This window comes from Lithobates pipiens, unplaced genomic scaffold (genome assembly GCF_037356315.1).
Source record: "Lithobates pipiens isolate NorthernLeopardFrog02 unplaced genomic scaffold, aLitPip1_a1.2 Scaffold_25, whole genome shotgun sequence".
NCBI classification, from domain to species: domain Eukaryota; kingdom Metazoa; phylum Chordata; class Amphibia; order Anura; family Ranidae; genus Lithobates; species Lithobates pipiens.
The window spans coordinates 64,574,354-64,590,947 of NW_027507787.1; the positions used below are offsets into that span (position 1 = coordinate 64,574,354).

General features: G+C 39.9%; 1 protein-coding gene across 1 annotated transcript in view; it reads left to right on the forward strand.

Annotated features, from left to right (window-relative positions):
* The window catches only part of COL13A1 (collagen type XIII alpha 1 chain), a 237,971-nt gene that overhangs the window by 91,593 nt on the left and 129,784 nt on the right, over window positions 1-16,594 (forward strand). Inside the window, exon 11 of the mRNA XM_077454564.1 lies at window positions 13,271-13,339. Coding sequence (XP_077310690.1) covers window positions 13,271-13,339 — 69 coding nt within the window. The remainder of the gene's footprint in view (window positions 1-13,270; window positions 13,340-16,594) is intronic.

Here is a 16,594-nt window from a genome sequence, read left to right on the forward strand (position 1 = left end):
CACACATACACACATGTGTCCATGTAGGCATATGTGCGCGGGTGTACGTTTTTGATTTTACTTCTGTTTTTATTCTCATTTTCATTTTATACATCCCGTTTTTTCATTTAAACACGGGTAAGCGTACGTATCTATATGTGTATTTATGTATTTATATATGTGTATTTACACATACACACTTTTATCCCCTTACACACATATGTCCTGCATGTCCAAACCCCAATACAATATACAATTATATCCACACACTTCATGTTATGCTCCTTGCCTCCTTTTACTTTTCCTTTTTACTCCCCTCCCTTTAAGCTTTTTTAAGCTTTTTTATCCCTTTTTTTATATATATCTTTTAGCATTTTTCCATCCCCTTCTTTTTACTCATTTTCCCACTTATTTTTGACTTTTTTCCCATAGAATTTTATTCCATAGACATTTTTACCGATTTATACATAAGATTTCCCCATAGACTTTTTCTTCCTCCTTATACCAAGCTGCTGCTGCTCTCCCTCTCTCCCATCTCCCCCCCCCTCATTACTCATCGTTTCCTTCCCCATACTCAGCCATAGCCACGCCCCTTCACCTGTTCCTAGTCCACCTCCAGCCACGCCTACTGTCCTTAGCCTGCCCCTATTTAAATCCCTAGTCCCCTTCACTTTATTCTGATTCTGCCTGATGAAAGAGCGCGGTCGTCCGACAATCTCGACCCGCACGCTCAAGAAACGCGTCGCATACCCTCTGACGTCACAGCCCCGCGCCCTGGTCATCTCTGCTTCCCAAGCCTCGTTCTGAAGACCGCACATCTTGTGTCCACCATAAGCCGGCTGCTTCATAAAAAACACCTGTAGTGGACCTCATGTGAGAGGAACAGGAACAACGAGATGACAGATGTGGACCGGATCACTGGCTGACGTCCCATAATCAGATACACCAGATGACCCTCTGTGTTTAATGCTTACTTTTTGCCTACTAAATGTGAGTGCAAAATTTTATGTTTTTACACTGAAAATAAAACCTTTTGAAAAATCTGCACCCAGAGGCGCCCCTCTCTCTCTTTTTTCTCCTTTATCTGCAGCAATCCAGGAGATTGAGTTTCAGCTCTTTTAAGGTGGCAGCCCTGCATGCGGATCCATCCCCCCTCTCCATCCCTCCCCCTCTCCTCAGGAACAAAAGAACATTTAATTTTCCTTTTTTGGACTTGACAAAGTAGTGCATTCCCTGCACTCACTATCATATGTAATTTTATAGACTTTTTTTTAAGTGGGAACCTAATATCTTTGATTTGCGCCAAATACTTGTCTAATGAAATTCATGGGCATACCGGAGGTTTGACTGGCGGTCTTATCCGCATGGCCCCCTGGATGAAAGCCCGCACCAGGGAATGCGATGCAAGTGGCTTCTGAAAAAACACTGACAGGGCCAAAATCTGCACCTTGATAGTGCTTATGGCCAAATTCATGTCTAGGCCTGACTGGAGAAAGGCCAAGATCCTGCTAATGACATACTTTCTAGGATGCCATTTCCTGAGTTCACACCAGGAAACATATGCCCTCCAGATTTTGTAATAAATAAGTCTGGAGGCCGGCTTTCTGGCATTGGCCAGAGTAGAAAGGACTGGCCCCGAAAGGCCACAGTCTCTCAGAATGTGGGTCTCAGCAGCCAAACCGTCAAATTCAGACTGTGTAAAGCAGGATGGTAAATTGGACCCTGTGAGAGCAGATCTGGCCGGAGAGGGAGGATCCATGGCCTGCCTACTGCCAACTTCATGATCTCTGCGTACCACGGTCGCCTGGGCCAAGTTGGGGCCACCAAAAGGACCAATTTTGTCTCCCTCTTGACTCTTCCCAGGAACCGCGACAGAAGCGGGCTCGGGGGGAAGGCATAGATCAGATTGTACTGATCCCAGGGAACTGTCAGAGCATCTGACCCCTGAGCAAGTGTATCTCTTGTCCTTGACACAAAATTGTCCAGTTTCCTGTTGAACCTGGATGCAAACAGATCTACGTCTGGAGTACCCCACCTGTGACATATGTTCCGAAACACGTCGGGGTGCAGAGCCCATTCTCCTGGGCACAACTGCTGGTGGCTCAGAAAATCGCCTGCCAATTTTCCACTCCTGGAATGAAGACTGCAGAAGGACACGGAACATGCTTTTCTGCCCAGACAAGTATGCGATTCACCTCTTTTTGGGCAACCAGACTCCTGGTACCGCCCTGGTGATTGATATAAGCCACTCCTGTGGCATTGTCGGACTGAACCCGAACAGGGAGACCTCGTAGTCTGTAAGACCACTTTACGAGAGCCATATAAACTGCCCGGACAATAGCTTCTCGATCGTTAGACCATTTCCCCTGCGAGCACGTTTCCTCCAACACTGCTTCCCAGCCTGTCAGGCTGGCATCTGTCGTGATAATCTTCCATGGAAGAGGAAGAAAAGTTTTGCCCTTCAGCAAATTCTTGGTTTGTAACCACCAGATGAGACTCCTGCGTGTCCCTGGGGATAAACGCATAGGAAGATCCAAGAATTGGGGCTCCCTGTTCCAAGCCGCAAGGATGCATCTTTGCAGAGGCCTTGAGTGGAACTGGGCGAATGGGACGGCCTCGAAGGAGGCGACCATTTTCCCTAACAGTCTCATGCACAATCGAATGGGGGAAGATCTCCTGCCCAGAATTAGATTCAGATCCCCAATGACCAAGGCTTTTGGCCTTGGAAGAAACACCTTGCCCTGAGCGGTGTCGATGATCATACCCAGGTATTCTAACCTGGTGGCAGGCTGTAGGGACGACTTTTCTAGGTTTATAATCCAACCTAGGCGTTTCAGGTGTTCTAGCGTTCTGGGGACGCTGTGGTTCAGGAACGCTACTGTTTTCTCCATGAGAAGCAAATCGTCTAGATAAGCCATGACGGCTATACCCTGAGCTCTTAGGTTTGCCAAGAGAGGGTCCAGAATCTTTGTGAAGACTCGAGGGGCCGTAGCAAGCCCGAACGGCAAGGCCACAAATTGAAAATTGCGCCGCTCTACCGTGAACCTTCGAAATTTTTGGTGTGCGGGAAAGATTGGCACATGGAGATATGCATCCTTGATGTCTATTGATGCCATAAACTCTCCCCCTTGCAGGGAGGAGACCACAGTGCGGATTGATTGCATTCGCAAGGACCGGATGAGTAAAAACTGGTTCAGATCCTTCAGATCTAGGATAGGTCTGACACTTCCATTTGGCTTCGGAACGGTGAAGAGATTCGAGTAAAACCCTGAACCCTGTTCTTTTGGGTCCACTTCTACTATCACCCCCTGGGATAGTAAGTGATCTAAGGCCAGAAATAGCGGTTTTTGCTTTACTGGATCCCTGGGGATCCTTGACCTTAGAAAGCGAGAAGGTGGAATCTCCTGAAACTCTAGCCTGTAGCCCAGAGATACCGAAGAGCTCACCCACTTGTCCCGGATCTCTTCCCGCCAAGCTCCTGCAAACTGCAGGAGCCTTCCCCCCACTCGGCCGAGCGGGGGCGCCCCTTCAAAATGAAGCTTTTGGGCTCTGCTTGGCAGGCTTTTGCCCCCAAGTCTTTTTCTGCCCCTGGGCTCGGCCCTGAGCCTTTCCTGTAGAGGAGGATTGAGAAGGCCACTGCTTAGAGCTTGATGCTTCGGGAGAGAGAGCACGCCTGAATTAAGGACGCTTGCTCCTTTTGACTGGAAGGAGAGTAGATTTACCTCCTGAAATTTTTTGGATGAATTTGTCTAATTCTTCTCCAAACAAACGTTCCCCTTTAAGTGGGAACCCAATCAAATGCCTCTTGCATGACAGCTCAGCTGCCCAATTCTTTAGCCATAGGGCCCTTCGCATTTGTACCAACATGAGGGACAAACGTGATGCTTGTTGGACAGAATCCAAAATCGCATCAATCATGAAACACAGAATATGAGGCAATTCTGCATACTTCTCTACTTCCTCGCTGGGAAGGAGCCCAAGCATCTGCTTAACCTGTTCCTTGAGGAACTGGCACAATCCCACGGCTGTGACTGTAGGTTGCACTACAGCGCTAGTCATGGAAAAGGAGGCTTTTAATAAGGTTTCCAGCTTCTTATCAGTTGGATCTTTAAATACCTGCGCATTATCCAAGGGACAAGTCAGGTTTTTATTCACGCAAGAAACAGCCGCATCAACAGATGGGACCCCCCACTTGGTGAAACTCTCCTCCAGAGGATAATGCATAGAAAACCTTTTAGGAGGAGCAAACAGTTTATCGAGATGTCCCCAATCCTCATACAACAATTCATCCATTAAGGGATGAATTGGGAAGGAATAGGCAGTCTGTGGGGCTTTCCTGACTCCCAGGGAAGAAACAGAGGATGTAGTGACTTCAGCAGCAGGCATTCTGAATGTGGTACGCACCAATTCAGTATAATACTGCACCTGTTTTCTGAGTGCTTGGGAAGAGGGGACTCTCTCCTCTTCCTCTGATTCATCCGACTGCTCATGATCCCTGTCCCAGGACTGGGATCTCTCCTCATTGTCAGAAGAATCATCTGAGAGAGGAATTTCAGCAGAGGGAGGGGATCTACCCCTTTTCCTGCTATCTTTCAGGGAAGCAGAAATAAAATTCATTATTCTCCCTTCAAAACCCTCCAATGTAGCCCTAAGGGAGTCCTCAGTGACATAAACCGGGGCTGGGACATTAGGAGAGGCTGCAAAATCTAACAGGGGCACTGACTCGTCCTGAGAGGCTGACTCCAGTCTTGCAGGGGGGGATGGTAACTTACAGGCACTTTTAGAACCCCTGGACCTAGGCGGTGATTTACCAGTGCCTTTGTTACCTCCCCCTGAGACCCTCTTACGAGGAGACATAGTCCTAAGCTCCAAAGCAGAGGTACTAGTACAAGTGCAATCACTGTTGTGCTTAAAGTCTCACAATAAATATATATGCTTAAACTGCACAACCTGATGCTGAGTAGGTGTCTAGGTTTGCCTGGATCCAATCCCCTCGGATGCTTACTGCCCACAGCTCCTGTGTCTCACACTTACAGCCCCCTGACGCTCTGGGCTTTTTAAATCTGCTGCCTGGCGTCTGCCACGGCTCACAACCACACTCCCCCTCCTCCATTAGGCCAGGAATGCACCCGGCGCACGTGCACGAGGACTGCGGGATCCAGGGGGGAAAGGAGAACTCCACCGGAGCTGCGTGGGACCCCCAGACTACGTGGGACCCCTGTGTTACCTTGTTGTGGCAGGGACTGCAGTGGAGATGTGAGACAGCTGGAGAACCAGGCTTCACTGAACGTGTGTACTGAAAGGCATGTAAGTATGCATCAGGCTGCTCTTACTCCCTCTAGTGGTGGAAACCAGGTAATACATACAACTAACCAGTGTCCAATCACCAGAGGTGCCTATATAACCCACTATGTAATGAAGCTCCTGTGTCCCGTTGTGTATGATCAAGAAATAGTGATTCATAAAATACACATCTCAACTCAGAAACAAAATCGAATTAAACAGTTAAACAGGTATTTAGTAAAATATAAGGCGTGCACATCTATATGAGGTTTAGGTATTTTAATCTAACATTTTTATTTGAAAACCAATACAAATTGAGATCAAAGTCAAAGGTATTTTATCAAGCTTGAAATTCTCAATTCAATAAAAACTTTCCTTATTCTGAGAGCTTCTGTATATAATAACCAAAATGTCTCTAAAACCAGCTGGAATATTTTCTAGTGGAATTTGATTTGCAGATGCAGGACAGTAATGATTGCACTTATACTGGCAATACACAAGCCGGATGTTCCAAAAAATAGATTAAATTTCCAATAAGCTTTGAGGCACAATCAATAATCCCAGCATTAACTATCAAGTGATAAAATGGGACATATCGATCAAAATGATATTAAAACTTGTTAGAAAATAATTCCCTGCAGATGCCTGTCTTCAAGAAATGCTGATGCAGGACAGTACGGATTGATTTGTTGATGCGGGACACTGAAGATTTCACCTAAACTGGCAATACACAGGCCGATGGTTCCAAAAATTGATGAAAAGGCAATAAATCTTTTAGGCACAATCAGTGATCTCAGTATTCACTATCAAATGATAAAATGGGACATATTGACTGAAATGATATTTAAACTTGTTAGAAAACCATTCTCTGCAGATGCCTGTCTTCAAGAAATGCTGTTGATGCCAAATATCAATTAAAATACAGGAACTTTGCAGTCTAAAAGATATCTGCTATGATTCAAACTTTGAATAGACAAAAACAAAAACCAGTTGTCCTAAAAATGTTAAAAAGGTTGTGCAATAAGACACTATCATCCTTTCACAGCTTAGCGTAAGTCATAGATAAATAAAACTCTGACATCCATCCTCCCATCATCAAAATCCTGTTCACTGATAGTTGTAAATGCAAGGAGAAATGGTTAATTGAAAAGCAATGGTGGTGATGATAATGGCAGTTCCTACATAAAGACTAGCTGATTTTATTTATCCCTTTATTTATCCCCTTAGTGACATGAGGCATTATGCAGTGATATACTGTCAGTACTTATGTTGCAGCACTAGCACAATAATAGAAGGGTCAGCTGTGTTTATTTAGCAAAAACGGCATCACTGGATTGTTATGCTGAAAAAGAAAGACCAAAGAAATCCTTGTTTAAGCAGTGTCCTGGGTTTTATTACAGTGCTGGGCCTGCTGCCTGCAGCTGAACCCTCAAGGTGAAAAAAGAGGTATAAACATAAAATAGGATTAGCGGACAAGAGAAAGAACAGATCCGTTCAAAGCCATCTGTCTACATATTAGGAATATATAAACATAAAGCAGAAATGGAACGGTATAGAAATACATTGCACCAGATATAATAAAATCTCATCAGAGAATTCCTAAATAATTTACAATAAATCAAAGCAGCAAAGCAGTGTCCTGTAATTTGTTTAGACTGCCTGTCAGGGGCTACTATTGGTTTTATCACTTGGGTCAGTTGAATATGCAGAATGCATGTTTTAGAAACTGTTTTGGTGGTATATTCATTAGAAATTCAAACTTACAATGATGATTAAATTACAATTTAATGTAAAAAATAAAGTTTTTAGCCTTATAAATGCAAGTTACTGTTACTGTCTGTTTACCAGATAATTTGAGGGCCCTCATTAAGTAAAAAATATTCACATCCATGCACAATATTTGTTAGCCAAGGCATTGTTCAATTCTAAACACAGATGTACCTTAATTGCACCAAAAAAAAAACATGGAGACCTTTACCTGAGAGGGTTATTCTACCAGTATTTCACTCATGGATTTACGCTGGTGGGTTAAATCACCATTGGCTTCTTACATTTTTTAGGGACTCCATATGTAAAATTTCTCTCTCCCCCTACCAACACCTGCCATGGAGTCGTACACTTCCTTTCCACTTTTAATGGACACAGCATGTGGTCAAGCATAAATACGCAGGTTTCGAAATCTCACTGTTGGAGGCCCTGAGGCAAAAATGCAAAACTCAAATTCTCATTTTTGGTGAACAGACCCATTTAAAGCCTAAAGCCCGATACACACTATCAGATTTTCTGCAGATTTTTTCCTTCATATTTACCAAACCAAAACCATATAATATGAGGTCAAACCTTAGGCGTTTAAATGTGTATTCAATCAGGCAGGTCCTTGCACTACATGGTTTTGATAAATCTGAAGACAAAAATCAGCAGACAATCTGATAATGTGTATGGGGCTTAAGTTTACCTAAGATAAGAAAGTAAAACATCTGCACAAGGGAGGACATTACTTTCCTTTCAGTGAAATATGTCTCCTTTGCTGCAGTGTCCTTTTTTGACAAAATCTTCCTCCTCTGATGCCCTAACCCCACCCCAACTGCCATAATCGTCCAGTGTTGGCATGGCGGGGGCTAATAGAACTAAGGGGCTGTGATAGGCACTCATCAAAAGTACCTGACTATGTCCGCCTTTATCGGCCAGCTGCTCCATTCATAGAAACTGTTACTATAGTATCTATGAGGGAAACACAATCTATGAATGGAGGGGGTGGACCTTTAAATCATCTGCCCGTCCTCCATTATTAGGTCTTCTGTCATTAGCTGTAGAATCTGTACTTATGACTAAATGATGTAGCTAGGCGGAAAGGTACACTGAAGGTGTATTTAGGTAAACTTAGGTTTTAAAGGGAAACTATAACAGTTTTTATTTTATTTTAGTTAATATGTTCTAAACTGTTGTTTCAAATTTGGATCTAATTCACTAGGGAATACCTAGAAAACTAGTTCATACAGACTTAAACAGACTGAATTTAATATGTTAAGCATCACATCCACCAAAAATGAATTAAATTAATCCAGCCTTAATATCACTTACATTTTGATGTTTCAGTTTTCTTAAAATGTAAGTAAAGTACAAGTGTACTGTAATGTTGTATATGTGTTAAGTAACAGTGACTGTGTATGTTCATCATAGGGTGCATAAGCATATCTTAAGGATTTCTGCAAGTCTTTCCCAAGCTTCCTCCAAAAACTCTTATTTCTGGAATAAGATAAATTGGTCAAATTTAGTGCTCTTGACATGCATCAATTAATGTGACTAACATGTCTTATGATTTTTAAACTGAAGGCATAAAACTTGGTATACTGTTTTTATAAAACCTTGTCCTGTTTTTTTTATTATTGACTGACAAATAGACAAAAAAAGTAAAACGTTTTAATTAATACTGTAATTGCATCTACCAAATACAGTATTGAACAGAGACACACTTGTATCTTCAGGCATCAAAGGCATCTGAAGGCTTTTTTTTGTGAATAAACCTCTGGTCTACATGTGATCACTACGTGATTGTAATCACATGATATAGTAAAAACATGACTGAAAATCACTCTTATTGGTTTCTGATCATTAATGGGGACTGGAGCAGACAGTGACAGATTGATCTGACTAGACAAGAGCACACATTGTCAGCTAATTGCTGTCAAAGGTCACACATAGATTAACATTTCCTCAGAGTAGTGTATCATGCAGGAGAACATAATCTACAGACTGCAAGTGGTTAAACACAAATGGTTATAATCGATCTTTAACAAGTCTACATTCTTAAGGAAATAAAAGCAGAGAAAAGCATTGTAATCTGATATATGCAGATATTGAAATGTGATGTACTGTGATCTCTGTGAAAAGTAATTAATTATTTAACATAGATATTAGATCCCAGGGAGGGCCATGTTAGGTTTGTCATCTGGAAGTAAGGCCAACCATACGCAGTTTGAATCTCAGCCGGTTCAGCAGGAATTGTTCATGGGCAGGCTGAATGTAACAAATTGATCAATCATTCAACTTGGGTACAACCACCCTACCAGATTCTCTTGCGATTATTGCTAGTGGCTGCTACTGCTCACAATAATCACTGTCTTCTCCCTGGCGAGAATGGTTTCTTCTACCTGCCCCCTCTCCGGGAAAAGAAAATTACTGATTCTCCTGTCTGCACTGTCTGTGTTAATGAGGGGATTGTGCAAATCTCTTTCCTGCAACCCATGGTTGCAGGAAATAAATTGGCACTGTGTATGGCCAACCTAAGTGGTGTGCCTAGTCCTATGCAAATACTGATTGATAGAAAGTCTGCATTTGAATTGGACATTTAGGGGGCTGAGGTGGCAATTTGAAGATGTGTGGGCCTTATTCACACTGGCACTATCAAACGTGTATTTTTATGCATTTAGAGAACTTTTCTAAATGCTTATAAATACATGCAATAATTTTTCAGTGGTGCCATTTACACTGACCGTTTACCTGAATAGGTGTGGACAGTTTAGCTGGGTTTAGAGAAAATAGAATTCTGTGTGTCCAGGATCTGATTAGACGCTCTAAACACATCTAAAGCAGGAACATTTTATTTTTCCCCGAACCAACAGGCTACCACTCAGTAGAGCGTTCAGGCTTTCCAGCTGCAGCCTGGCTTTGACAGACTGCCTGCAGCTGGGCAGCCCCAGAGGCAGAAGGCTAAACTATTAACCTACTGAATGTGCTACAGTCAAGCAGTGTCAACGTAAAACTTAACCTGTTTTTTAGATTCAGATGCAGTTCAGATGATTGAACTGTATTTTTTGTGTGTGTGTCTGTGTGTATATGTGTGTGTGTGTGTGTGTTATCTATGGGATGCCCAAAGATTCAATCAAAAAAAGCTAAGGTGTAAAATATAGTGTTTAGTTAGCATTTGTACCTAAATTTGTTTAGGGTCTAGATGTTAAAACCTCCTGACATTGTATGTCCCTGTGTTTTTGCTGTTCAATAGGAATATTTAAGTACAACTTTTGCAGCTCTGCGCTCCAATCAGATTCTTACTTTGAAGGTTTGTGGGTATCTGTTGCTAAAAAACGTCTGCAGCAAAGTCAGGACAAGAGCCAGTATATTGCATATTTTCAGCTTTAATTTCTAAATTATATGTATATACTAATATATAGTCGTAATGGCACTTCATAGAATTCATCTTTTGTAGTTAAAGACATTTGATTTCAAAAAGGCCTGTGAATTATCAGAGGACTTGTATAACAAGAAGCATAGTTGGAAAAAATGCAATATGAGGCTGCCAGACATTGTATGATAGACGGACTTAAACTCTAATTCCATTCCGATCACATGGCAGAAAAATAATTTTTCCATTTCCTTTTTTACTTGGAAACATAAGGTACATCTCTTAAAATGAGGTAGAACACAGAAGCCTTTAACCCGAATGTCAATCTTTATAAAGAAAAAGGAAAGAACATTGATATTGCATCCTTTAACAACCAATCTGATTCCAGGTTTAAATTGCTGTCATTTGCAACATCTCCAATTTTTATATCCCTTTCTTTTTCTGCCTTTTCTGCCAAGTTGTGTTATAGACCATAAATTGTGGCAAATGAGTTGCCAAATAAAAAAAGAATAACAGTCAAAAAAACAAAACAAAGGGCAAGCCAGTGGTAAAATGAATGTTGATCCTATTTGGTCTAAAATGTAAGGTTCTATTTAATCAAAAGTGAAATTTTAGTTATAGTTGTAATGCCTTCTTATTTGTCGCAAATACCTGAACTTACAGTGAACTTGGGCTGTTCCTATGCAGGGGTTGCTTTAATGGCTCTGTTTTGACAAAATAGGCAACTCGGAAGAATATCAAACCACGTTACTTACGGTTTTTTTTAAAACATAATTTATTGCAGATTTCTATGAAGTAATTTCCCATGATGAAGAAAATGTGTTTTGACACAAGAGCGGCAACCGAATGCAGTCCGGTGCATGGTATTATGAGCGGAGATTGTTACTGCGCTCCAACACTAACCAACAAAATGGCCAACTCCGAGGCAGCGACAACTTCATCCCCGAAAACACCCAAATGTTCCTTTACCTGACTGCCTTCGTTTGCCACTGTTGTGTCCAAACATGAATTTGCCAAAATCTGCAATTACTGTGGTTTTTAAGAAACTGGAAGTGACATGATTCTATATTCTGCCGAGTTGCGTATTTTGTCAGGAAACCCCCTTTCCCAAATGCATTCGCCTTTACCATTTGCACACCCAACAATGTGACAGTGCTGTGCCAGTCATCAAATTACCCAAGACATCCTTTATATAAGAAACCATTTGCTGGTTTAAGGGCCCACTCACACCCTTATGTGCATTATGAGTCATTCTGCATTAGGGCAGCCAGTACTTTTTGAATGAGCCCGTAATACATAAAAAAAACACACCTGCACTATTTCTTACAATGCTGAGCAGCACCACAAAGCACCGAGTATCCACATCATGCATGTGGTGTGCTATAATGCATGTGTATTTGTATTGTTGTACCTTTAGTAATTCAGTCCTAAAATGCCTAAAAACAACAGAGGCTTTTTCAAAATTGTATGCATATTGAATCAATGTGTGATCCCCATACCAGCCATACAACCTTTGTATTTATTGTGTGCTGGTAAAAAGAAAAAAAAATGGTAAATAAAAAAAGTTAAAAATCATTACTGGTTGAAATAGAAAACTGTTTTACTTTACACTAGTTTTCACGTAATGAGCTCTTTAATATACTGTATGATATAAAAATTCATAATACAGCACCTGCACACAGTTCAGTGAAGTCAATTAAAATGATAGATGAAACACTTATTAAATTCTCATCTGTTTATTTAATTGCTGCATAAACAGAAAATATAGCTTATGTAGCATATGTCGTTATGTTTGCTATTTTCCTGGTGGATTTCTGGTATGCCTTCCAGGCAGCAACACTTGTGTGGTTGTGCCACATGAGAAAACTGTTAGAGTACATGTTTTTTCTTTTTAAATTACACCAGGAAGTGCAGAATTGTACTGGTTACTTGCAAAGGTACCCCGTACTGAAAGGGTTAAATAGGGGAAACTTGTAAGACTATTTTTTAAGTCATCAATTTTTATTAAACCTTTTAGATGTTTAAAATGAATCATAACTATTAAATAATTAAAATGCTTCCTCTATTGGATATATATCGCATGTAGCACAACATAAAAAGCTGAGCTATGTATTATTTCATGGTAACCGATCAAACATCAAATTTCAACAATTGAAAGCTCAAATGTAATTGGTTTCTAAGAGCTATGACACACCATATCCATTTACATCTAGGTTTATTTTTCTTTATTTCAAATTTAAATTATTTAAATCAAGATACTAGAGTAGATACAACATTCTATATATTGTTAGATTTGATGATAAATATGCAATTGGGTCTAAAAGTGCAATTCTTTCATTCACTTTTAATCCTACATTAAACAAACTACACCTGGAATCTTAATGGTTGCTATGGGCAACACACACAGTTTTCTATTCTGAAGCTTTTGATACGCAAGTTCTGTTGCGAGGTTAATTCTTACATTACTAGATTGACCAACAAACTAAATAAATGATGGATTGTCCATACTTTCTACCTAATGTGTTTCACCTCAAAAAAAAAAAAAAAAAACACCCTGGCTTCTTTGCAGCTAAGAAACATTATCAGCATTGGAATGCACAAAGCAAATTTCTTTGTTAATTGTATCCATCAATTTAAAGATGTAAGGATGTTTTGAGCCAAAGTAGCCTTGGCGTTAAAGGGCAGTACCTGAATGTTCTCCTGTGGATCATTGTTCAGAATCCTCCTCTTAATGCTATTTCACGGTAAAACTTTCTATTCCCCTTTTTCTGTTCTTTCTTCTCTTATCTTGTCCGATCTTCTGACTTGCTACACTTTGCTGGCCTACCTTGCACTGTATCATCACACCTTTGCACTGGGACTTTCCTGACCTGTGTCACCACTCAGCTGTTGCCTGCTATGATTAATACAGTGCGGGCGGTTCAGCCAGCGATCGTAAGAAAGCGCATCTTCCAGGTACACTACTCTATTTGCTTGGCATTCTGGCTCATTCACTGTCTTACCCTCCAAAGGGTTTCTTATTGCCTTGAGTAATTTGCTTCTTTTTTTTTGCATTTGGTGCCTATGTTGTTTAATTAATTTTGATAAAACAATGATCCTTAATAAGCTGCATGATGATAAAGTGCAAATACTATAACTCATATTCTAATAATTTGCTTCTAACTGTCAAAATCCCAAAGGTTTTACCTACCAATTAACACGGTCTACTAGCAAAAGATATAATAATTCACGGCAGTCAAAAATATTAGGATAAAAGGTTTACATAAGTAAAGGGAGATGTTAAAGAATGTTCAGTCTTCCACAACATTTCTGGTTATTGGTAAAGATTATATTTTATAGATAGTTCTCTGTCAGATATGATGTTATAATTCTTTATAAAAAAGGAAAATATTTCAAGTTTTACCAAATTTAGACATTTATAGATCACATTGTAAAATATACACAGATATACTGTATATCTATGTGAGTTTTTCTCATAGCAGCCATTCAGATCTCAATTGTCATTTGTTATGTTTGGTTGTTATTAACAACCAAAGCCTTTTTTACTCATTTTGTTAGATCGTGGAAAGTCTAAATTACTATTGCTAAAAAGTACAGAGTGCAGCGATAGTGTATACATTGCATTAACTTATAGCAGCCAATCAGATTCCCTATAGCAATGTTGAGAAAACATTATTTTCTCAGGTTTCTATTGGTTGCTGGGCTTTGTATATGGATTTTGGATTTTGCATTGTGCCATTAAAAAGGCTGACAAAATATAATAAAGAGAATAGTTATTTCGGATATACTGTTCCCTAGTGTATACCTTCTGTGAGTTGTATAACATTCCAAAACATTCCAGAAGTGATGTCATTGAATGACTGGTAATATCCCGGGATTAGTGCAGTCACAAGATGATGCATAACTCCTTTGTCGCTGATAAAACCATGTGTTATGATGGTGAGGCCCGTAACCCAAAAGCCCTCCAGATTACCTTGTCACCTAGGAAATGTATTGGTGTACCACAACCTCAGCTGGAAATATTCCACGCAGTAGGCTGGTAATTGGTTTCTAAAAATACCACAACATTACTGAAATGCAATAATACTCTTCTGCAGCTCTGCAAAAAACAGAACAACACAGTATACATGCAGCTGCTGATGCATAGAGATCAAAGCATATTCAAGGTTAAGATCGTCCATAAGTATTGACTCATCCAGATTTATGAAGTCAGTAGAAAAATTAAGAGAGATGAGATTCCCCACATTTAATTCATTTTAATATATTTTTATGAACCTTTAAAAATAAGAATACATTTTAATGAGATTACGCTAATAAAAGTTGTATGGCCACAAAGATATGTAGTCAGGATGGTAGCACAGTAAACATCGCAGCACAGTAAACATGGCTTCTGGGGTCATATTATTAAAACTGAGCCCTTGATATTAATGCGACTATTGATTTTTAGCAATATAAAGTTTCATTTTAGCAGTATTTTCTATAAAAGAAATGGTGAACAGAAGAAATAACCAAGGCTAATTTCCAGTTTAATTCCCAGCCCCCAGGGTATCTAGTAATGCTACTCAAGTTTTTTTTATAATTAATAAAAAATAGATATAACCGATAAAACACATTTGACATTTTAAGCTCTTTAAAGGATCACTATAACTCGGTAAACAGTAAAGATTTTCTAAATATAGCCCAGTGTACTGTAGAATGCAGTTTATTGCTATTGATTTGCTTTAGAAGACATACCCATTCCTACAGGCTGGCATATATGGCGGCCAGCAGATAATATGGCACAGAAGGGGAGGGCACTAAAGTAGAGATGGAGGGGTTTTGACATCTAGGGTCATTGTTTTCTCCTTGTCTGCCCGTTTTGTGCAGTGTCCACCAGATTTCTATTGTCAACCCAAGAAAGCTGACCTGTAAGAATGAAGATGTAATTTAATACAAGATGGTGGTAATATACTGCATTACTAGTGCATTAAAGTCTTATTTAGAATAACATAACTGATCCTAAGGTTAGACTTGAATGGCTGTATTTTCTAGCATAGGAATTGGCAACTTATCATCATCTGAGTATAACACTCAGTATCTAAGTATGAGTTTTACTATAAATGTTATTATCTCAGTACTGTAGATTTACTTACAGTAGAAATAAAAGCAAAGCTTGTTTTCATTTTGGATAGAGTAAGGAAGGATTATAAGCTCTATCAGTTTTTTTGCCATTTGTGTTTCATATTGTAGATTTTTCTTCATTTCTTGTTTCATAGACTAAACAAGTAATTCGGGGAAATCTCTTCAAAGTGAAATGAGGGTAACTCTGGATGCCACCAGAGTTAGGCTGGGTTCACACTATTACGAATTGGAGGAGCATAGCAGGAGATTGTGACCGGCTCTCTATGGAGCCGGTTCACACATCTCTGCAGCCCTGTGCATCTTTTGGTCCATTTCAAGTCCGAATTCTGCCAAAAATTCAGGCTGAAATTGGACCTGAACCGGTGAATGGAGACGCACCGGGCTCCCTGCTGTGAGCGGCTCTATGCTGTCGTATGAAGCCAACCTTAGCGTTCTCATTGTAGAATTACCCCTCTATTCCTTTTCTGGTGACAATCCAAAATGTGGGATTCTCTTTCATTTTTACTCTTTGTGATAACAAAACACAGGACAAATAGAGAGGGTGAATCTCCCTAATGAGAGCAAAGACGTCAGTAAAAAACTTGACAGGTGTTCTAATCCCTCTCCACTCTATCCAAAACTAAATTCAAAACTAAAAAAAAGTTTTTCCTTTAGTTATATTTTTATGAATTCTCTAATAAGAAAATAATACATATGGAAAAGAAGTCAATATAAATGACGTTTTCCAAAGAAAAAAAACATTTGGATTCCACTTACAACACTAAGCTTTTTTCCTATAAACAATGGTAGTTGTGTACTGACTGTATATGTAATTGTCCATACGGCAGCCCTTATAATCCCTACTGTAAAGGCAGCACATCATTCAGGGGCATTGAGTGCTAGGGCAGAATATTTATAGAAGGAATGTCATCCTTCTAAGAAACCATCATTATAGCAGCAGGAGAAGGGGAGGGAGGCTTCTGTCATTATAAAGGGACCGCAAATCAAAAAGTAGGACAAAGAGGATTATGCAATTATAAGAGATTTAATAGGAGATGTAAGAATTCCTTAGATCACTATCAGAGGGTGCTTGTGCTTTAGCTAATGTCA